The sequence below is a fragment of the Doryrhamphus excisus genome, linkage group LG3 (assembly GCF_037039965.1).
Source record: "Doryrhamphus excisus strain RoL-2023G ecotype Guam linkage group LG3, RoL_Dexc_Guam_v1.1, whole genome shotgun sequence".
In the NCBI taxonomy this organism is placed as follows: domain Eukaryota; kingdom Metazoa; phylum Chordata; class Actinopteri; order Syngnathiformes; family Syngnathidae; genus Doryrhamphus; species Doryrhamphus excisus.
This window is the reverse complement of record NC_136359.1, coordinates 21,483,199-21,507,539: the sequence shown is the minus strand read 5'-3', so window position 1 is coordinate 21,507,539 and position 24,341 is coordinate 21,483,199. Positions and strand designations below refer to the sequence as shown.

Below are 24,341 nucleotides of genomic sequence, written 5' to 3'. Positions count from 1 at the left end.
TAGAAAGTTAGTATTACCTCTCCTCAAAAGCAGTGATTGATCTAACTATTTGTACTTCCAGCTTGGAGAAATATCAAGTCATTATCTACTGTACATATCCATGTCAAATTGGCTATCTCACAGAGAGCAGGGAGATGCTGTAATTATTTTGCACACATACAGCAAATACTGTTGTGAGTCTCGCACGCCTCATGAGTCATCTAATTGCATCAAATGTCGCCCACCAGTGATTACTACTTCCTGTATTTACTTGCATGCCAGCTTTTGTGTAGTGTTCTATTTGAATTAAGTCCATTTAAGTTTTATTTCCAAGCTGAAACATTAATTAGGCCCTTTGAAGAACTACATATGCTGTTAAAATGAGTCATCCCTTTAAGGCAACACAGCAATCCTATCATTACTACAAAGGATTCTAATTGTGTATACATTCACCTTCTGCACATTGTGGAATAACGAGGCAAATAAAGACTATAATCCTCCTTGGTATTGCACACAAACAGACCGTAGTGTCTGAATTTGAAATGGTGCATAATGATGTTTTGCTGAACTTGTTGTAAGGACACAAGCTCAGCAAACTTCAAACCTTAATGTAAAGCAGGTGTGCTCTGCATAAATATTCATCTGAGATATAGCACTGGTTAACATGCAGTCATTTATTTGTCTTCTTTGTGTGCAGTAAGATGTAAGCCAATGGAGGCAAATGATCTGTCAGACATCTGACCAAGTTCTCCTCCACAGTTGTCAAACCACGAGCCCCATTGGGATGGTAATGCATGTGGTAAGATGCTACCATGTGATTCACAGTCCGCAGTGGAAGTCATAGCCCATCTGTACATGGATATTCCCAGTGCTGTTGTATGAACATCAGCAATAGCCACGTTTACATGGACCCAAATAATCCAATTCATTTGGGTTATTTGCTCAAACGGAAAGAATCAAACCTTTGTATACACCTCATTCCGAAAGAAAAGTGCCAATCCGAATTACTATATAATGGGATTCCCAGGGGTGGAATATTCCTTTCCCCAATCCGATTGAGGTATCTTGTACCCGCTCAAATGGAAAGTTCTTCTTCGTGGTGTTTTTCTTCTTCTGTTGTTTATTGGCGGTTGGCAAGCTTTCGTGTGCATTAGCGCCATCTGTGGAACAGAATCTAAACCCTTCTATACGCCATTCACAAGTCCACTTTTATTCAAAAAGAAAATACATATCTATATAAAACATGTGCCGAGCTTAAAATATTAGCAAGATTGGACTTTGCGTTCTTTCAGCGAATGCTGAGATATGACGTAACACGCAGCTCCAGACGTTCTTCGATTTTAAAAAATGGAGGTGAGCAATCGGCACTGGACTGCTAAGGAAAGTTTGTTTTTGATTCAAACTAAATTCCAAGACTGGACGAAAGAAAAACTGGCAATACGGAGTTATTCCAACAAGTGAAAGAAAAAGTCGAGGAAGTCGGCATCACGTGATGTTGGTGTTTACGCTTTACTGCGCATGCCCCATTGACTATTCTGGTTGATTATAGCGGCGCATGTAGACACGCCATTGGAATATTCCTTTCCATGTATACCATTGCTTTCGGAAAGGTCATTCGGAAAGATTCGATTCGGAAAGAGAAAAACTCCTCATGTAAACGTGGCTAGTGAAAGCATGGAGTCTAAAAGACTAATGAATTTGTAATTCAACAGATACATTCGGCACCTACTTTTTTTGCTTTTTTTTTTTTTTTTAAACATCTCGCTCTCACTGTTTGTCCTCACTCACAAACACATTATAACGGAACTGGCTGTGTAGCTTGTCATTGCAACAATGCACAGGAGATGGCATCATTTAGCTTGATAGCTTCTATCTTTGCCAGGATGTGTGACTAATCGATGTGTTACACTAATTACTTTTATTGCACATGTTGATCGGATGCTGAACGCAAGGTTAGATTTTAGCTGCACCTGGGATAGGCTCCAACACGCCCGCGACCCCCGTGACGATAAGCAGTAAAAAATGAATGAAATGAATGAATATTGCGGCCACTAGGAAAAAAACAACCACTTCAACTTAAAGACATGTTCAAATGGTATATGCTTTTGATTCCCAAGGTATCTGTAAATATCTAACAGTGCTTTATTAGACACGTTATATACATTATATAATGTAAGTGAATTAAGGGAATGGTATTACACAAGAGAAATATGCCAGTCAAGTAAGACCAATGTCAAACTGCCACCTTTGACTGTTCCAAAGCGCTGCAGAGAAATTCATTACTTTGATTCACTGACACAGTAAACCTTGAAGCTGTTGTAAAATAAAAATGAGCAGAGTTGCAGCCTTTTCAGCAATTTAAAAGATATCTGAATTGCATTCTTCGAATACACTTGTGGTTTACAGGCAGCAGATGCACAAGCAGTGTTCAGCATAAAGTGTTTAATAAAATTGTTATCTTGTTTGAAATGCAGATTTGCTTCAGTCATTGCAGACTCGCACAGTGGATAAAACTGTGAGCTAAATATATAATTGCTAAGTGTCTCTCAGCAAACTAAATATCACAGCCAAACTCATTTGCAGTTCTGTTAACCTCCGCAGGAAATCTAAGAGAGATATTTTTATGAGGAAGAGGCCTCCAGGCTACATACACTCATTATTTAGTTTGTCTTCCTGGCTATATTTCTACTCGTCTTCAACAGCACCAAGGTGGATTTTGGCCTCAGACAGGAGCATAAAAACATCTGCCCATTTAAACAAGCTGTTAACACATAAACAGGCTACCTCTCAGGAACAGAGTCTGTGGGCCAAGTGCGGTGCTTAAAACTGAGGATATTGGCATGCTTCTTTCTGCATAAACAAACACACTTCAGTAATCATAAAGGAAGACAAGAGTGGGATGTCAGGGTAAAGTCACCCGTAGGCATGACAAATGTTCATTAAATAAGAACTCTTAATCCATTCACATGCACTAGAGAAAAACTAAAATAATAATAATAATAATGCCACACTGAAATAACTGAAACCACACTTTTGAAATGTATATGTAACCATATTTGGTCGTGACTGACTTCTTAAAAGACTATGTGACTGAAAAGCAAATGTGTATGTAATGAATATACTTTCAATAATAAAACATTTGAGTCATTTATTTCATTGATTATGCAGAAATGAGGGATTTCCCCCAAAATGACTTCATATCAAACCGACTACTCAGCTATTAGGCTCATCCCAATCTATACAAAGTATATTTAATATAAGGTTTGTCATTACTTCATACCGCTTCACGGAAATGCTCCAAATGTGACCGATTATTCAATAATCACCATAAACATACACATGGGAGGCGGCATCGCCTCTTGTCCAATCATTTTCAATGGAAACTGCACGACGAACGGGCGATTATCCGGAGTCACCGTCCACGCAAAATTTATGTATGTTACATTTTCTTGGATGTAATGGCTTTGACAAGATGCCAGAAAGTTAAACATGTTCAACTTTTCATCGTTTTCTTGACTAAATGAACAGACAGGATGCTACAGGTAAACATGGAGGAAAAGAATAACACCTTCCATGTCATATTTCCTGGAGCTATTAAATATTTCGAAACGCAAACATAGAGATATAAAATGGAAAAAAAACAGCAGCATGAGAACTTGTTGGCACTAGAGAAAATATATCATGTTAGTTTACGTTAATTTACATGGAAATGTATGTAAATGTATCTTCAATACTAGCTACTAGCAAGACTATACAAAAAAACAACACCTGCTGATTTTTACTCCTATACCAGGGGTCTCAAACACGCAGTGCCCGCAGGACACTAGTTTGAGGCCCCCGCCTTCATATGAAAGTTTAATGTTAGTGCGGCCCGCGCAAGTTTAATATGGATGCTGTATGGTATCATGTACCCAGAAAAAATTATTACGTTTGATTAATGTTCATGCTAAAGGTTAAATAACTGTTAATAGCTATCCTCCCTATCCGTGTGGAAGTGGTAAGTCTTTGGCTTTTTAAGTTTAAAGGAAATAACTTGGAGGCTACCGTTTAGGTCGCTAGCTCTCTAGTTTGCAAGTTAGCATGTGTCTCAAGACCCTGCAGTTGCGCAATATGTTGTAAATAAAAAGAGAATTAATGTGACTATAGTCGTGTTTTGTCATGTCTACAGGGCTCTAATAATGCTTTGTTCATTTTAATCTGAAATAAATAATTTGTCTACCCACCAACTATATGTGGTTTCTTAATTTTTAATTATTTGCCGTTTTATTATTATTATATTTATTTATTACTGATTGACTGATTTTTTTTATTCTTGATCTTATTTTGTGTAGAAAAATAAAAATGAAGATATTTGAGAACAGTGGAATGTTTTATCAGAGCTTTTCTTGTAGAAAATCGGAACCAAACCAAAGTTTATTCATTTTTCTGTTTTTAATAAATGCGTTTTTTTTTTTTTTTTGAAAACCTGATGCGGCCCAGCCTCGCCCAGACCGTAGCTCCAGTGCCCCCCAGGTAAATTTAGTTTGAGACCCCTGTCCTATACACTATTTTCTATACCCTCAAAATCTGACAGCCAGTCAAAACCCTTTGTAACAAAGTTATTGACGGGTGGGGCTGGGTGTCTGGGTGTGATTCCAGATTTTGACATTTGGCCCAATGCAAGACAAATATAATGAGTACTCCATACAGTATTCAGATGTGTGGGTATGTATAATATGTTAACACATTTGTTAAAGGAGTTACCCAACAATCCTTGCCGCATGGTGCACCGGTTGGCCTGAAAGAATGTCGGTTTTTGTTCACAACAAAATGTCCACATGCTGTTGAGAAGTTTGTTAAATAATCAATAATTACATCAGTAAGGACGACACTGACCATTTTGTTCTTCTTGGAATATGTTTTCTTGAGCAGCCTCTCGTTCATCCTCTCTTGCTCTCTCTGGGCATGATGAAAGAATCCATTCTCCAGTGGATCTATCACAGGCTCAACATTCTCCTCTTCCTTCTCCACCACCTCATCTTCCGTCTTTGGCCGTTTCACAACATTTTTCTCCTTCCACCGTTCTTTCTTCTCCTGTGTCTTTAGAAGGCCTGTTTTCTTCTGCAAAAAAAAGAGACATTTGTGATTATGAGGTGATGACATCTCTTCATGGAACACTTTAAGCACCTTTTAAAATAGAGATGTTTGGATTGCGTACACAAACGTCAGAATGATATATTGTAGCTCTGATAATCATTTTATGAACTCAATCAACATTTGTGGGTGGGCTAAGTCTCAGATCAAGGAATTTAGCTTCACTTTGTGTCATTACAACCCACTTGCATTGCAGCCAAGTGGGTCAGTGAATGATCCACCAGATGGAGTAGCGGTGTATGGCACTTGGCATTCACTTTTTAATGTGGATTAATGACCAGTGGAAAGATTTGACTCTGCAGGGCATGTTTTTTCCTAACCAACCTAGCCAGACAGACATTTTCCATGGTTCAAACGGGAAAGTGCCTTTCTCAATATATTCTTAAAGGAAAAAAAATATATAATGGGCATATTGAATTGGAGGCCATTTGACTGAACAGGTGTACAAAGGAACCAAATCCATGGAATTGATACTGACAAAAGGCAGATGGAAAAGATCCCTTTCCGTTTCTATACAGCAAGCAAAGACTTAGCAGACAGCAACCATAATCAGTCTCTCTCTAAAGTCATCTTTAATCCTGTCAACAGCAGAACAATGCCTTACTGGAGCCGTAATCACTTTAAGACTGTGATGTAATGAGCTTATGATATAAACTGAACGGCAGTTTTGACACACAGTGCAGAATATACACTCTCTCCACACTTAAGACTGTGACCAAGCCATTTCCCCTCACTAATCATTCCTTTCACGCTTCAGTCACGGCCTGCTTGGAACTAGTGTTTGTTTATTGGAATTCAAACACTATTTGTAACAGTCTGGTGTCTTACACAATAGTTTTCTTTTGTCCATTTCCTCACACTCTCCCCCCTTGCTGTATTGTCAGTACTGATTGGTGTTGAAGCTCCATCTAAGCGGCAGTGATGTGTAAAGCTGAACTGCACTACATCATATTGAGAACTTCCAAGTCTTCACTGACACTTGCTGAGATTGTGAAGCCACAGCTAATGTGTGTTTTTTTTTTCCCCTCCTACAATTATATTGGGGAAAGGGGGGGGGGGCTTTCAACATCACTCCCCGTGCCCCTGAGAACACAGGTCACTAACTGTCAGATTGTGGGCCAAGTCTGGACTCAGATGTCGTTGGTTAGCGTTCCCCATGCAGTACGTAAACAAGGCAAGACAGCATCTTTGAGTTTTGGCATGGTATTTCTATTTTGATCTGCATGTCTTTTTTTAGACTTTAAATCCAATGACCAACTGCATTCCAGTAACATGCACAAATCTGTTGCCATGCAAAGTATGGCATTTATCCACTTGTGCATAAAAAAATGCATACATACCATCACCATATTACCACTATTACCATGCGTAAAAAAAATGATAAAACAGTAAAACTACAATATAGCTATATATGTATACCCCCCCCAGACCAGACCAGCTGATTGTTGTTAAGAGGTGAAAATTTAAAATGTGTTTTTTTTAAGTCTGATTCATCGATTAATCAAAAAATAATAATCAAGTGACTAAACAGTTATTAAAATAACTATTAGTTGCAGCCCTAGACGAGACCCTAGAGAGAAAAGTTGGAGATTTGGGTATAGCTGAGAGAACTGCATTAGAGATATACGTATGTAGAAAGATATGCCAAAGAGATTAGTGAGATGTACGGTGAAAAAAAAGAGAGAATCAAGTGAAAGATATAGGGAAAGAATAGATAAACAAGTGAGACATACAAAAGGAGAGTACAGAGAGACAAGTCAGACAAGAGAAAAATAAATATTGAAGGTGTTCTCTAAGAAGAAAAAAAAAACAGACAGCCAAAGTGGAGCTTTCAACCCAGAATAGACAGACTCATTTATGTTCATGCTTCCCTCTGGAAGCACAAAACCAGTTTGTCTCATATGCTCATAGACCGTGGCACTCATAAAAAAAGAGGCATTGTGAAAAAGCACACAGCTTTTGACCACACATACCCACTCAAGCCTGAACGGAGGTCACAGAAATTAAGCAGTCCCAAGAGTTCAAAATGACAATAACAATCCTCCCGAATTCCCGATTCTGGCCCATCCATTGACTGCCCAAGAGCTGTTAATGAATGGTTTCCTCAGACCATTCCAGTTCTGGTTTAAAATCCTGCCAGGACATGCTAAAGCTGGACAGTCAGTTGCTGATTACATGCAGACAATGACACAGCTACAAGGCTACAACAATATACATCACATGTTTCCGTAGTTATGACACATCCCGTGGACTTCCAGACTACTTCTGAACTAGCTGTGAGGCCCGCGCGCTAACCAGTCGTCCACCATGCAGCCCCATATACATAGCAGTTGGTTGATATTCTGCATTATACGTTGGTAGTGTCTTGTCTGTTGGGTTGATGTGTGTGTAGTTGTTTTGACACCATGCCTTGGAATGGTGTTTGAGCTGGTACACTACACTTGAGTACCATCAAGTGGCTCAAATGTGACATGACACAATGATGACATGACACAATTGTCTTTGAATTATAATCTTAATGATAACTATTTCAAACTTGATAACTCCTCGATAAATAATAGCGCATTTATCGACCAACGAAGTTTGTTGTCGTGACAGGACTACATACAAAATAACATTACATTCTTAATCTTATTTGCATGATAGCATGTAATTTCTGTATCAACATGGTCATGCATTTACAGTATATAGGAACGATTGCATGTGATTATTACATGTACTAATGGGAATGCACTCATAGTGTATGATTAGAATATGTGTATTGCAAAAGCTGCAGTATTACAGTAATTGTAAGTAATTCTACGTAAATTATTTCTACACAGATATTCAACATGCTTCTTCGCCTGCTCATCTTTTGCAGAGTGCTGACGTTATTCTTCAATGTCAGACCAGCACTTTAGAAATCACTCAAAATGCCACTAATGTAACTTGGCTTTTATGGAGTCTTTTGTAAAATCAAAGTAATAAGTAGAGAGCTATAAGGAGCAAACTTGTAACCATCACAGTCAATACAGGGGTGGACACAAAATTGGCCGGGGAGACAGACTGCATATTTGATACACACACACTATTTTACGCTTCTAATTGTGGATTGTGGATTATTAGTTCTGTTTCACCTGTAAAAGTGAGAACTTTAAAACATCAGACCACATCAAAAAAACAAATGTAATTTCACTGTGTTTTTACTGAATAAGACACACAATATGATCTATGAATGGCAAAACATTGACTATTAAACTTTTACTTCCCAAGGTCATATATTTGTTGACTTGTGATTGTTTAGCACAATGGGTGATGCCTGGATCACTGAATGTGAAAAGCTACTTAAACGATTTAACCCCTGGTCTATACCTTAGCCCAACATTTAATGACCTATATTATTCATTCATATACGTAGGTTTGGAGCACAGCTGTAGCACAGGCAATTATTTTTCCTAGGAAAATGTGACACGCAATAGTAAGCCAAATTCATTGTCATTTTTATACACTAATGGTTCCAGATTTACCTCATCATCATCATAATTACGGAAGAAAAGTCAATAACTTTTATGGTAGGTTCATTGTAACAACAGCAAAACAGAATATACAATTTAAATCCCCCTTGAAATAACACAACATATAGGTTAATTTGTATTTGAAGTATCTGCTCCAACCAGCAAGCATTCCAACCTCCATATTGGTTATGTGCCCATGAAACACAAGTTCTCACCTTGTGGGGTAATGATGATTATGAGAAAGGTGAAGGACCAGCCCAGAATTACAAGGGAGGAAGTGGTGGATCTTAATGAAGCTGTAAGCACAGCCACACAAAAAAAAAAGACTTTCCTGTGATGGCTTGAGATGCTGCAGTGTCTGCAAGGTCCCTCCTGCTCAAGAGGGCACATGTACAAGGCCAGTTTGGAAGTTTGACCAGAATGACTAAAAATGTGATGTGGTCAAATGAGACTAACGTTGAGCTTTTTGGCACCAACTCGACTCAACGGGTTTGGAATCCAAGAAAAGCATCCCTACTGCCAAGCTAGGCATGGCCCAGTACAAGATTGTGAAAAAATATCACAAATTGACTTTTTCATGTTATTATGATTACAGCTTTTAAATGTGTTACTTTAAAAAAAAGGTTAAAAAAGTATTTTTAAACCATACAATTAAAAACAATTAAAATATGTATGAAAGTGGAACACATGTATTTAATACGTATTTAAAAAAAATAATTATTTTAAAATAAATAATAAATAAATGCTGTTCTCAAAGCAGTCTACTGTGGCTAATTCAGCAACTCAAGTCACAACATAAATATTTTCAGGAAAAAAACAAAAAAAGTCAATACAATCAAGTGGCTCAAGAAGGTCACAACAAAAAGTAAAAATAAATTGTCATGTTACGTTAGCAACTCTGACATTGTTAAGTGGTTGTTGCTTGTCCAGTGGAGAATAAACAGGTTATACCACTTATCCTCCACTCTTGCCTCATTTTGAACCACATCTCCAAATTGAGTGAGTGTGAGTAATATGTCGACTGACAAAGGTGCAGTCGTATGGCACCAATCAATGCTAACATGGCAGCTAACGACTTTTGGCAACCCAGTTCTGACTGCCAGAAAAGACATAACGTGACAAAGTGTTAGCATGTAATGGCTGCTCTCTCTGCTGAAAAAACAGCATATTCCAGCTACCAGCATATGTTGTATTTTCGTGCTGGTATGGTCTGGAGACCAGCATAAGACCACCAAACCAACACACTGTATAGTGTTTGGATGCTGGTATGCTGGCGACTAACCTGTTAAACTGCCATTGTTGCCTGATCACCAGGGTGGGATGCTGATCTGATGATAAAAGCCAAAGCACATGAAAATATTGAAATGTTTTCCTTGTGCCACGTGTCATGATACCAATTAGTAGAATGAAAAAAACAACATTTTAATAACAGTGGGTTAGCCAACATTTAATAAATACACAACAAATACAAACATTAAGAAAGTGATAATTAAACAAAGAGATGCAATTCGAGTCAAATCAATAATTTACTTGCATGTATTTAGGTTCCAGTAACCTGCTCACATTCTGACTCTAAATGTCTTTTTTGTTTGTTTGTTGTCCATATTTTTTTCTGTGATGCAGCGCCATGCATTTCCCCATCTGGTCTGCAGCTCAGTTTCCTCCAGATTTTATTCTATGACGCAGACTGAAAAGACATGTTCAAATAAAAAGTGATGCTCCTGCCACACCACAACAACTTAATACTTAGCTAACACTTCATTTTGGGTTATGATTACTAGCTATTAATTCGTGAACCTTTAAGTGACAACAAGCATAGTAGCATGCGTACAAGGGGTCTATACTATAAGAACTGCAAGTCGGGTTTTAATCAAAGAGGAGTGTGCTGTCCCCACAATACATGACTGTATGCTGCCAGACAGCCAACCTATCAAGAAAACTAAGTCCACAAGGCTTACCTTTCTTGCTTCACTCAAGCTTTCTTTGCCGTTCATGTGTACGTGCTAACTGTAACATACAGAGAATGCTAAACACAAGTAGCTAGCCAAAACACAAGATAGCTAACTGCTACAGCACACCAAGTTTACAAACACATTCAAAATAAGAATTCAGGGACATTTGAGATCGCTATTTCAGGTGCTTTTTACACACATACTCACAAAGATGAAAGTTTCCCACGGCGCAAACGTTCTAGAACAAACACAGCTTGTTTATGAGCTTTTCAAGCTGCATTCGTACTGTTGCTAGCTTGTCACGGAGAGAAGAAAAAACGTCAAAGATTGTCTAATCGCGAGAAGAGTACTCACTCCAACTGTCTCTGAAACGATTGTTTTTGGAAAAGATATCTCACTTTGATCTATTGTTTTTTATGATTGCTTTTTAACCAGTTTTACTAAACATTATAACATTTATTTAGCAATTATGAACCAGTTAAATGGTGGGAAGGTGGGATCGAACTCGGGTCTCTTAGCTGTATATAAAACAAGAGCCATTTCCAGTATTTAAATATATGGCTTGATGTTACCTCGAACAGGTAAATGCAGCAACACCACATTGCAGGTAATTACAGATGACAAAATCCATGTATCCATCAATATATACAGGGATGCACTTGTGACAGGGATACAAATGTATAGAGCAAGTGGGTTACGATTCAAATAAAAAAGACATGAGAAAGTGAAGATGAGGTGAATGGACAAAAAAAACCTCTCAACTAGTTTGACCTAATCATGTTGCCCAGGCAACAGCAAATGAGAGCTTTCTGAGTGAAAGAAGATGAAATGAGTGCATAAAATCCAAATCAAAATTATGTGCAAATATGTGGTGTTGCCAGAACTAAGGTGGATTTGAATTTTTTTTTTTTCGTTATTTAGTCATCAGCAGTAGAGCTGAGGTAAGTTTCGAAATAAGCAAAATATTAGTTGTCAACGGAAAAAAGAGAGACAATAGGTTCACATTCAAAAAACATTCATTCATTAATTTTCTACCGCTTATTCTCACAAGGGTCGCGGGTGTGCTGGAGCCTATCCCAGCTGTCTTCGGGCGAGAGGCGGGGTACACCCTGGACTGGTGGCCAGCCAATCACAGGGCACATATAGACAAACAACCATTCGCACTCACATTCATACTTATGGACAATTAAATAAAACTAAAACTAAAACTAAAACTAAAACTAAAACTAAAAATAAAAATAAAAATAAAAATAAAAATAAAAATAAAAATAAAAATAAAAATAAAAATAAAAATAAAAATAAATTAAACTGATTGTAAAAGTACCAGATATAGTGGTAGGATTTAATAAGCTTTGCTTCTTCCTACTCCTTTTGGACATGTGGAACTGTGAACTGATTATGTGATGCATTCAATTGTAATCTGATGCATGTTCAAATGAAATGAAACCATTACCATTACCAAATACTTGATTTACTTTGACCTACTACTATTTTTCTTTTGCACTTAAGTTAAGTTTGTTTGTCCGGAACAGATAAATTGGATTTGCATGATTTATTTTGGGGAAAATTATTCAGTTAGCGTATGTTTCGGGTTTTGTCTGACCTTCTGGAACCGAGTGATGGTGCTAAACAAGTTTCCTTGTAAATACTGTACAGGTTTTCTATCTACATACAAATTCTGAAAAGCATCCTCATTGTCTGGTGGATGATGAGCAAGAATGGATATTTGGTCTTTACAACTTTGAAGCTTTTTATCTGAAACCAAATTATGTCCAGCAGACCGTGTTTCACTCCGATATCAGTGGTCACCAACCTTTTTGATCCCAAGATCCCAAGATCCTTGGCCTTGGCCATGAACCTAGGCTGGTTGCTGAACCCTGTCCTGTACAGTACAATAACTATCAATCGGCTTTCAGTGTGTTTTTTTTTTTCTTTCCAATAGAAACAGTTTGACACAAACACAGCAACAATGTATACTGGATAAATACCAACGGTTCATTTTGCATTCCATTGCTGCCGACTATGGTACATCATAGATTTATTGCTCGTCTGTCAGTCTGATTGCGTACACGTTGCTGCGACTCTTGTGCTGAATGTCAAATAACTCAGGGACTTGTCAAGGTTTAGAAGGGATTGATGTCATCATGCAGAGAAACACACTTCTCTATGATCGGATGCTGCTGTCAGGTGCATCAAACAACCCTTTGATTAAGACACTCATTACCCCTCCCCACTGTATCACTCAAAGCGTATAATCAGTGGGCTACGCTGACGATAGAAAGGAGCGTATTGTGTGTCAAAAGGCTTATCAGGCTGTGAACGAGAGAAAGCACACATTTCTGCTGTGATCAATGTTGCATAATTGGCTCGCAAGCCGATTAAATGAAGCGCATTCTATTCACTTTTTGTTAATCAATGTGGTGTATTTTCCTGTTCATTTGACTTCATGGTTAAGGGTCTTTGTGAGTGGACACACTTTTTATTGATATTGTATCCGCAAGGCATAATGACACAGGAGGAATGAAGAAAATATGTAAGGTGTTAAAACTAAACAGACCATTAGGATTTTTTTAATTATTATTATGACAATAGTGGGCATTAGTATTCATTCATTCATTCATTTGTAGTTAGGATTATGTGAGAACAACAATAATAAATAAATGTAAAACTCTAAATAGAAGCAAACTCTACCTTCATGTTAAAAATGTTTTTTTTTATATTTAAAAAAAATTAATGTCTTCATTCAAATGTCTTCCCTCTGTTGCTATTCATAAATCTTTACCGATAATTTGTTGACAAGATTTGTGCAAGGAATGACTCAGTCTGACTCACAGAATCCACCCATGCAGTTTTACACCTCCAGCATATCCACAAATCCTGCCTACACATCAACAACCTAACCGGACCTAAATTCAACCTCAAAGTGAATATATGATATTTGAATTATTTATTGTTCCTGAACTACATATTGTAGGCCACACAGATTAATAACTATCTGATAGGGTCAGATACCATGATGAACAGGTGAACATCTGTAAATTGCACCCAAAGATGAACCAGACTTGTGGAGCTCCACAATACTTTGAATGATATCTTGGCTGATTTATTTTGACTTCCCCGTCATGTCAAACAAGGAAAAAATGTGTTTGCAGCGTAGCCTTAAAAGACATGCAAAGATGTGCTTCCATCTAACTCATGTTATAAGCCATGTCATCATCATGTGGGCTTTCTCACATTGTTTAAAGACCCCGACTGCTTGGGGCCACTGCCCAATTGGGAGCCCTCAAGGGCTGACAAGCCTTGAATTTGTACAGCAGTAGCACGATGCATAATACTGATGCACAATGACACACTGCTCCCATGTTGTCCATCCGTCTATTTTCTATGCCGCTTATCCGCATACTGGAGCCTATCCCAGCTGTCTTCCGGCAAGAGGCGGGGTACACACTGAACTGGTCCCCAGCCAATCACGGGGCTCCTGTGTTGTCAGCGCACAAAATAAAATTCAATCTGAACTGTAACTGAAATACACACAACAATTTATTTTGTGCCATTTTGCTATGCAACTGAGCCAATGACAAAATTGTGTTAGCACATTTTTACTTAAAGTTAAAATGTATTATGTATGTATGTGGAGCATATTAGTATTATGCTCCACACGGAGACCTTTGTATTGAGTTGTAATGGTAATGGTTTTATTTCATTTGAACATGCATCAGATTGCAATTGAATGCATCACATAATCAGTTCACAGTTCCACATGTCCAAAAGGAGTAGGAAGAAGCAAAGCTTATTAAATCCTACCACTCCATCTGGTACTTTTACAATCAGTAACTGTTCACTTCCTGCTTTCCTCATATAGTTGAGGTCTCCTATAGAGCAGCTACGCACAATAACCCACACAGAAAACGATTTGTTTTAGATCTTCCGGAATCTATTCATCTATTCACCTGCACCTATTCCAGCTGTCTTTCCTGTGATGTGCTTCCTGCCAAAACGGTCTGTTTTAATTTTTTTCCACCCACGGCCCGCCTCTGGGAATGCCCATGCCGTGATTGGTCACACTCCCAAAGTGCTTCCTAACTATGAACCATATAAGGAAGCTCACCTCTGTGACATCACAAAGGGGCAGTTTTACCACGCCTTTTGAAACTGAGCGTTTTGAGCCATCCCAAACTTCTTTCAGGGCTCACTTTCAAATGCAGAAACCTCATTATCTGAAACTGTGGCATCGTTTAATACGAGAGTACAACATTCTAATAGGTCAGAAAAGTGAAAAAAGCATAATAGGTCCCGTTTAAATAGCCAAACAAACAGCACATTACGTCGTGCATGCCGCTGTTTTGCAGGTTTACGTACAGCAAGCGAAGCAGCTGAGTTAAGAAAGCTAAATACTGTTTGAACAGGCACTGGGTGATATATTTTCTTTTTTTTAATGAGAAAAGCCTGCTCTAAATAAGCTGCTGCAAAGACAAAGTAGATGTGATTTATGATCATATAAGGAATCCACGGTAATACAATGAAATCAAATGTAATGTAAATGCATGCAGATACCAATACGTTGTACACATCCATTTTCACATTTTTCGAGGCTCTTGTACACACTCTTAACCATCCAGGCAGTCCAATGTGAGAAGAAGGATGATGACCAATATATGTCCTGTGAACCTGCCGCTCCTTGTCACAAGAGCCCCCCCTGTGTGCTCCTCGGCCCACACACTGCAGCTTAAAATACAACAGGGTGTCATTCCACAGGTTTCACCACACACACCCCAGGAAGAGGAAGTGTTGCCTTGGTAACAGCTATTAAATATTAACACATACATTCCTATAAATCAGCATTAACAAATGAGTCCAACATATATAAGTGAACAGGCTGTTACATCTCATGAAAGTAATGGGAAAGCAGGAACGCCTCTTGCAAAGTGCACACTTGTCAAAATATATATATATTTTTGTAACCACGTTTACATGGACCCAAATATTCCGATTCCATTCGGGTTATTTGCTCAAACGGGAAGAATCTAACATTCCCAAAGAAAAGTGCCAATCCGAATGAATATATAATGGGATTCCCAGGGGTGGAATATTCCTTTCCCCAATCCGATTGAATCCGAAAGTTGTCAGACTGCGTTCTTCTTCGTGGTGTTTTTCTTCTTCTGTTGTTTATTGGCGGTTGGCAAGCAGCTTTGGTGTGCATTAGCGCCATCTGTGGAACAGAATCTAAACCCTTCTATACGCCATTCACAAGTCCACTTTTATTCAAAAAGAAAATACATATCTATATAAAACATGTGCCGAGCTTAATTATAAAATATTAGCAAGATTGAACTTTATCTTTTCCTGTTCCCGGGTGCGTTCTTTCAGCGAATGCTGAGATATGACGTAACACGCAGCTCCAGACGTTCTTCCATTTAAAAAAATGGAGGCGAGCAATCGGCACTGGACTGCTAAGGAAAGTTTGTTTTTGATTCAAATTAAATTTCAAGACTGGACGAAGGAAAAACTGGCAACTGGTTATTCCAACAAGTGAAAGAAAAAGTCGAGGAAGTCGGTATCACGTGATGTTGGTGTTTACGCTTTACTGCACATTCCCCATTGACTATTCTGGTTGATTATAGCGACGCATGTAAACACGCGATTGGAATATTCCTTTCCATGTATACCATTGCTTTCGGAAAGAGAAAAACTCCTCATGTAAACGTGGCTATTGACAGAGCTGAGGAATTCCAGTTAGAGTTGAGTGACAGCAAATAGTTTTTGGAAAGGTCTACAACATGGACCAAAACAGTGTGGACTGGGCACTGCTTCCCCTTTTTGAGGCATCGGATGGTTTGCCAGAACCTCTTCAAGCCTGACTGAAAGTCGTACTCCATGGCAGGCGAAGCCCTGCCGAAGTTGAGAGTTGAAGACTCGATGAACGGGAGTCTCTATATCTAGTCAGATGTTTTTTTTTTTTTTTCATGTGTGAATTTCCAAAACGTAGGATGATGTGAAGAAACAAGCAGCCACTCAAAAAATACCATCTTGAACATTAATACTGCTGTGTAATTAGACACCAATTTAAAGTGATATTTCCACTAAAACACTTATTTGTATTCATTCTATCCTTTTGTGTGGTCAGAAATGCTGTGTTTCTAATTCACTGCTTGAGCTAACTGTGCACTTCCGCTTAATTTAATTGCCCTCTCACTACATGCGCCCTTCCACACGAACAACCAAATGCCTTGTTCCTTCCCACACAATGCGCACTGAAAAACACATGCACACACATCGGGCAGCTTTCTCCCTCGGTGCAACCAAACACAAGGCTACGTACACAGCCACACATCCACTGTACAAGCTGCACACTCCTTCACACGTGTATTCCTTTCTGAATTGTCAGGTAATTCCCTGCCATCTCCTCAGTATATTGTTTGCCGAGTTGTACAAGTGCAGTGTTTCACATACATTTATTTATTTGCTGCAGCTCACCACAAATAGATATGTTGGTGCCACCTGTTCGTAATTTCACTTATTAAAACATCAGACGCACCCGGTCTGCCAAGGAATGATGTCGGAAGAATCAGTGCTGCCATTTGAACAACATTGTTAGTTTTAGTGTAGTTTGATGCCTCAAGATATTTATTTATATTTTTTTTTTAGTAAAAAGCGACAAATTTAGTCTTTTTGCAGAAAAGACTGACAAAGGTATAGATCAGGGGTCTCAAACTCAATTTACCTGGGGGCCACTGGAGCTAGGGTCTGGGCGAGGCTAGGCCGCATCCAGTTTAAAAAAAAAAAAAACGCATTTATTAAAAACAGAAAAATATACAAACTTTTTTGGTGCTTTGGTTCCGATTTTCTACAATAAAAGCTCTGATAAAACATTCCACTGTTCTCAAATATCTTAATTTTTTTTTTCTGCACAAAATAAGATGAAAAATAAATAAACAAATCAAGAATAAAGAAAATCAATCAATCAGTAATAAATAAATAAATATAATAATAATAATAAAACGGCAAATAACAAAAAACTTAAGAAACCACATATAGTTGATGGGTACACAAATTGTTTTTTTTCAGATTAAAATGAACAAAGCATTATTAGAGCCCTGTAGACATGACAAAACACGACTATAGTCACATTTATACTTTTTTTATTTACAACATATTGCAACAACTGCAGGGTCTTGAGACACATGCTAACTCGCAAACTAGAGAGCTAGCAACCTAAACGGTAGCCTTCAAGTTATTTAATTTAAACTTAAATAGCCAAAAACGTACCACTTCCACACGGATAGGGAGGATAACTATTAACAGTTATTTAACCTTTAACATGAACATTAATCAAACGTAATATTTGTTTCTGGGTACATGATACCATACAGTATCCATATCAAACTTGCGCGGGCCGCACTAACATTAAACTTTCATATGAAGGCGGGGGCCTCAAACTAGTGTCCTGCGGGCCACAGTTGTCCCGCGGGCCGCGTGTTTGAGACCCCTGGTATAAATGGCGGTGATGTCATTATATTTGGTGAGGGCAACTTTGTTAGTCGATCTTACCTCCGGGTGTAAGACCCAGTGGGTCACTGATGATAAAAAAAAGATAAAGAAAAAAGAAAATGCATCAGTGATTTTAATGCCATTCAAAGAGGCTATTTTTCTCATGTCTAGAAAACACAAACAAAAAAAAAAGAATACAAGAGTCATCCTTTGAAATGTCAGCTATCCAGTGAACATCCTTGACCACAACACTTGTTTAAAAAAATAGAGGTCAAACTGTAAAGCAATTACTCCGGCAAGTCATCAAGCAGAGGCTGACAGAAAGACAATTACCTCCAAGCTACAGCAAACATGAGAGCAAAGAGACTGAGTGTTGTGTTTAAGTCTGGATATAACAGCTTAGCATCATAATTACACCCTACCGAGTTCACTTTAATTTTGCGTTTAACAGGTACAGTAGGAGCCGTAAAAGCAGAAGAGAGAGAGAAAAAAAAAAACGAGTGAGCGGTGAGCCAAGGGCCTTGGAATGGAGCCATTTCAACAGGCGAAAGATGGAAGGCACGTGAAAGGTGTTAAAGGATCGCTGACATGACTTATCAACTTTGCTATGTTGTATATTGTTTGCGATTATGTTCTACATTGTTCGGTTTTTGAAAGTGAATGGTGAATTTGATCAAATGATAGTCATAGTGGCTGCATGGTGGACGAGTGGTTAGCGCACAGACCTCACAGCTTGGAGACCAGAGTTCAATTCCACCCTCGGGACACCCTTGGGTCTCCTTGAGACACAGGCTAACTCGCAAACTAGAGAGCTAGCAACCTAAACGGTAGCCTCCAAGTTATTTCCTTTAAACTTCAATAGCCAAAAACTTACCACTTCCACACGGATAGGGAGGATAACTATTAACAGTTATTTAACCTTTAACATGAACATTAATCAAACGTAATATTTTTTTCTGGGTACATGATACCATACAGCATCCATATGAAACTTGCGCGGGCCGCGCTAACATTAAACTTTCATATCAAGGTGGGGGCCTCAAACTAGTGTCCCGCGGGCCGCGTGAAAGCAAGTCTATGTTCTGGAAGTTCTCTACTTCATCTCTGAAGGTTTGTGTCCTCTTTTTTGATTGACGCTTTGCTCAAATCTCCGCTATAATCACAGTAAACATCTTTTGTCTCTTACGCCGCTATGTGCGTAGCTGAGTGATAGTACTGCGATCGCGTCAGCCTCCAGAAATGAGACTGAACAGCGAGAGCTACTTTGTCACAGCTGCCACTATGAATTATGAATGTAATTGACCACTCACTTTCAAGAATTGAACAATGTAGAGAACATAATTACAAATATTATATGGCATATTTAAGCAAAGCTGATAAATCATGTCAGGGACCCTTTCAAAGAACAGAGAAAGAGAGATCTCTATGCAGTCAATACTGGCAATACAAACACCTGGCAACTCACTCCCAAGAGATGTAAATAATTACAACTGATGATTGACAGAAACTAAGGGAGGGTCACTCCATGGCAGGCTATTAAAATGCCTCAAGTCCGATTACAAATATCACTGAAACACTTCGAATGAGCGTAAAACTACAATGCATCAAATCACTCACTGAATAAAAAAAAAAAAGTCATTATGTGTTATCAACAAACCCATAAAATGCTTTGAAAATGTAACTATACTAAGGTAATTTCTGTTTTCAAACATTAACCCAGAAACTCATTTGATACTCATTTTTCAGAATGAAAAGAAGCATCATTTGCATGAAGTAGTTACCAATTCAAATTAGCAAATGATCACTTTTCCATGCTGTACTATATTAAATGAGCAGCTGGTAAGGCACATGTGCAAGTCTGCATATCATCCATATTTGCATATATTATGGGAATACATCAATTAACATTTACAACATCTCCAGAACAGAATGCACACACTGACACTTTTGTCTATAGATATTGAAAAATACTGAGCATATTGGACACTTTTTAAGACGGAATCCTTTCTCATACACTTTTGCTTTTTAATTACGTTCGTAATTAATGTACTATAACTATATGATACCTATGTGGATTGACACATTTTTTTTTAGACAGCAGTTTTGTTCGATGAAGACACTAATTATGACTAGCTTGGATATGAATACACATTTTAGTTCATTTGTAAATACAAAAATTAGGTTTTGCTGGTAAAATCGTTTCTACATGACAAGGTAGTTATTAGCCCATATTTCCACGCAATAAGTAAGATATGGTAGAACCAGAGAGCAATAAAGAGTGTGGAGTGATTTCTGATTGAGAACAAATTTTGCTATGTTCAATATTGAAATATTTCTGGCCACCTTATGTTGTATATTTGTAATATGAAATTTCCAGCTCTATCTATTGTGATCCCCAGAAATGTATTTTCTTTCACACTTTCAATGTCTACACCGTTTATTTGTATTTGCTGGTGTTCTTTCTGCTGCTACCGAACAGCAGAATTTTAGCAGAATTTTTAAAATCTAAACACAGGTAAGTCTATATATATATTGTATTCATATACAGCCCTGATGAAATTCTTAAGACCAGTTAAAAAATATGCATTTTGCCCATTTCGACCTTCATAAGTTTTTTGAAAGCGGAGTGAGACAAAAAAACTTGTAATTTTAATACATAAACTGAAATATTTTGTTTTTAACTTGATCACAAGACCACAGACTATAAAAGCCAAAAATCTGCACAAAATTCAAATTTTCAGTCAGGCATTCACACGATCATGCCCTCCTGATGGCTGAAGCTAAGAAGCTTTCTCTTCTTGATCATGATCGGATTGTTGAGCTGCATAAGCACGACTTCTCGCAGCGTGCCATTGCTGCTGAGGCTGGATCCTGAGCAATACGGAAAAGTCATTTGACTTTTTTGTTGTCTTGACAAGACCCCAAAAAAGATACACCTTCTCTGAGCTGGAGGATCTGTTTGGCTGTCCGTCAAAACATAGACCGGTCCTCGTCCCAAATGAAAGCCCTTACTGGTGCCAAGCACAGGGTAATAACCATCAGACCTTGTCTCCTTCAATGCCCCAAAACTGCCTGTTTAGACTTTGTCAGGGAACATCAAACATGGGACATTGAAAGGTGGAAAAAAAGTTTCATTCATTGATGAGACTCCAACTGACTTTATATCACCAGTCAAACCAATCGAAGCAAGCAGATGAAAAAAGTATCAGTGACTGATGCATGATCGTGCCCGCTGTTTTATGAAATGAACCGTGTAGTCATCAAACGAGTTTAAGATTGCAATGTGCATACTGCAACGTATTGAGAGGGATGTTATATTTTAACACGCTTATCTCAGCTATACATGCAGAATGCTTGCAGAGACTCCAACTGACTTTATATCACCAGCCGAACCACTCGAAGCAAGCAGATGAAAAAAGTATCAGTGACTGATGCATGATCGTGCCCGCTGTCTTATGAAATGAATCGTGTAGTTATCAAACGAGTTTAAGATTGCAATGTGCATACTGCAACGTATTGAGAGGGATGTAATATTTTAACACGCTTATGTCAGCTATACATGCAGAATGCTTGATGCCGCTCTTGTGCTACTATGCAAGTGTACCTAATGCTGTAGCCAGTCATGGTAGGTGCCAATTGCCAATTGCACCGTGTACGTGAATGAGGTACCATTCAGCCCTCTGCAGCTGAGTGATCCATCTAAAGGGAGGCGGTCGCTGTGTGTGACTGGCCAATCACAGATCATGAAGAGTGAATACATAATGAGCATTTTACGGATATTGTCGAAATGTATTCTGGCAAATACTCCTTATAAAAGGGTATCCGGCTCATCCCTAGTGAAAACTATTTAATGTTGTTTATATGTGGTGTACTTTTTTTTTCCCCAACAACAATTTGCTGCTCAAAAGCATGCGGTTTGATATCTTTGACCCTTGTTATCTACGTTTGTGTTTCACATGCTATATGTGTGTCTGTTTCCACTCAGGATCATACAGCTGTGTGCCTCCAGTCTCCCAGCCTTCCCCGTAATGAGGAGTGATGTGTCCCCCTCCCATGGAGGAAAGACATGTTTATACAGCTCTTGCTCACAGGCAGCAGGAGGAGAAAAACTGATTACAGAGGCACTCTGGTCAAATGTCAACACAACGCTGTACAAGTAGAGACACACATCAAACGCTGCAGCAAGAGTGCAAACAGACGGCTAGTGCTTCGTGAAACAGCTAGAAGCAAACAAACATTTGAGTTTACAAATAGAGGAGTTTCCTCTGTTTTGGCCTTTGCAAAACCCCACTAGAGGAAGGAGTACGTTTACTGTGGCACTTTGGACTGAACTAAATCAACCTATATCGCAACAAAATGGACAAGCACCAAATAATGACACAGAAAGGAAGGAATCAAATCTTTAGGGCAGCCCAATGCAGCCCTGCCAAATAGAGCAGCAGGTTTGTTGCAGGAACAACAATTTATTACAAGAGACTCCCCACCTGTGAAAATTACGAGTGGGTGCAAACTGTGATTCATCTTGCTGAATAGACCGAAAGGCAGCACAGACACCATTGTACAGTCCATGTGAAGCAATCACTGAGCAGCAGTGAACAGGAAAAATGTTGGACAACTGCGGTGTCTAAATAGCTTTTGACCCTAAAGCTGAGACAAGGGTGTTTAAATATGTTCAGTTGTGACAAGAAACTGCAGAGATCTGCCAAAAAACAAACATTAAATTGATCTTTTTAAGTAAAACAGGTTTTGACTGTAATTACAATAATAAAACTGACTGAATAGTATGTACCTGAACTCTTACTCCGAAGGCACATAGGGAATTTGGACCACCTGCTGTATAACTGAATTAAGAGATTGTTTATGGATGCTGTGGGAAACCAAACATTAGCAACATGAAAAGCAAAATAAACACAAATGAACATTCTTCTCTCACATCTTTTTTTTTAATTTTATTTTTATGTCACAAGCAAGACTGTGAGTCTCCAGAAGCGTCCAATAAGACCATAAAAATAATCTTGAAGTGACAAAACTGATTCCGCCTGCTACATCTTCTTTTTCTCCAGGTGTGTATGAGGTGTATTAAAAGGTAGATTCACCATCTACTGTAGAGAGGCTGGAACAACAAGCTATATTCAGCCAAACATTCATTCATTCATTCATTCATTCATTCATTATCCTCACAAGGGTTGCAGGGGTGCTGGAGCCTATCCCAGCTGTCTTTGACTGAGAGATGGGGTACACCCTGGACTGGTCGCCAGCCAATCACAGGGCACATATATGTATACAAACAACCATGGACCTATGGACCAACAATCTATGGACAATTTGGAGTCGCTAATTAACCTAGCATGTTTTTGGAATGCGGGAGGAAACCGGAGAAAACCCATGCATGCACGGGGAGAACATGCAAACTCCACACAGAGATGGCCGAAGGTGGAATCGAACTCAGGTCTCCTAGCTGTGTGGCCTGCGCGCTAACCACTCGTTCGCCGTGCAACCCATCAGAAAAACAATTATCACCAAAACAATTTGTGGCAGTCCTAATGTATTCATGATAGGCTGCCACAAATAAATTAATGAATGGGAAACAATGCCTATTATTTCAATATATTTTCTGACCATTCGGGTGGGGAAGAAAGCAAGGCATGGGGTGGGGGGGAGGCAGCATGGGAGTGTGAAGGTTTGTAGGAGTCAGCCCGACTAAAGGTGGTATGTGTGATCAGATGCCAGATCACCGACAAACAAGGCACAGTGACAGATCTATTTCCCTTGCTGCCTGCAGCCAGCTGTCACTGCAGATAAACACAATACCTCCTCTCCCCAACAGGATGCTGTAATCTGAAATTGACAGCTGACTCTTCCTGGCAACTCCAAGGGAGCAAGAGGGGAAAGAGGATTTCAGTCAACTGACTGAGAGAAATAATGTACCACCCGTATGAATCATAATGCAGGGAAGAGAGATACATGAGAATACATTATGTACAATAGTAGGAATCATGGCTTACGTGACGGGGGGGTGACTGAATAACCGATGGGGTGACAAAAACAACTTTGCGTTAACACGTTTGGGAAGAGACCCATTCCAGCATGATTGTGCGTCAGTGCAAAGGATTATATTTGTATGAAAGAACTTCACTTGTCCTCCCTAACCTGTGACATTTACTCAAATCCACAATGTTTGGGATGTATTACAACAAAGACTGTGAGCAAGGCACTCTCGTCCATCACTGCACAGGACAATGGCTGATAGATCATTGTAGAGCAACAATAGATGGACGGATGGGCGGACGGACAG

The 24,341-nt window shown here is 38.8% G+C and overlaps 1 protein-coding gene across 14 annotated transcripts in view; it reads right to left on the bottom strand.

The window, feature by feature from the left end:
* The window catches only part of fbrsl1 (fibrosin-like 1), a 331,034-nt gene that overhangs the window by 240,670 nt on the left and 66,023 nt on the right, over positions 1–24,341 (bottom strand). For 13 of the 14 annotated variants that reach the window (XM_058069507.2, XM_078789180.1, XM_078789182.1 and 10 more), the window contains exon 2: positions 4,855–5,079. In XM_058069507.2, the coding sequence (XP_057925490.2) occupies positions 4,855–5,079 (225 nt within the window). Of the gene's footprint in view, positions 1–4,854; positions 5,080–10,765; positions 10,858–24,341 lie in introns of those variants that run through there. The other variant, XM_058069512.2, reaches the window with a different exon arrangement.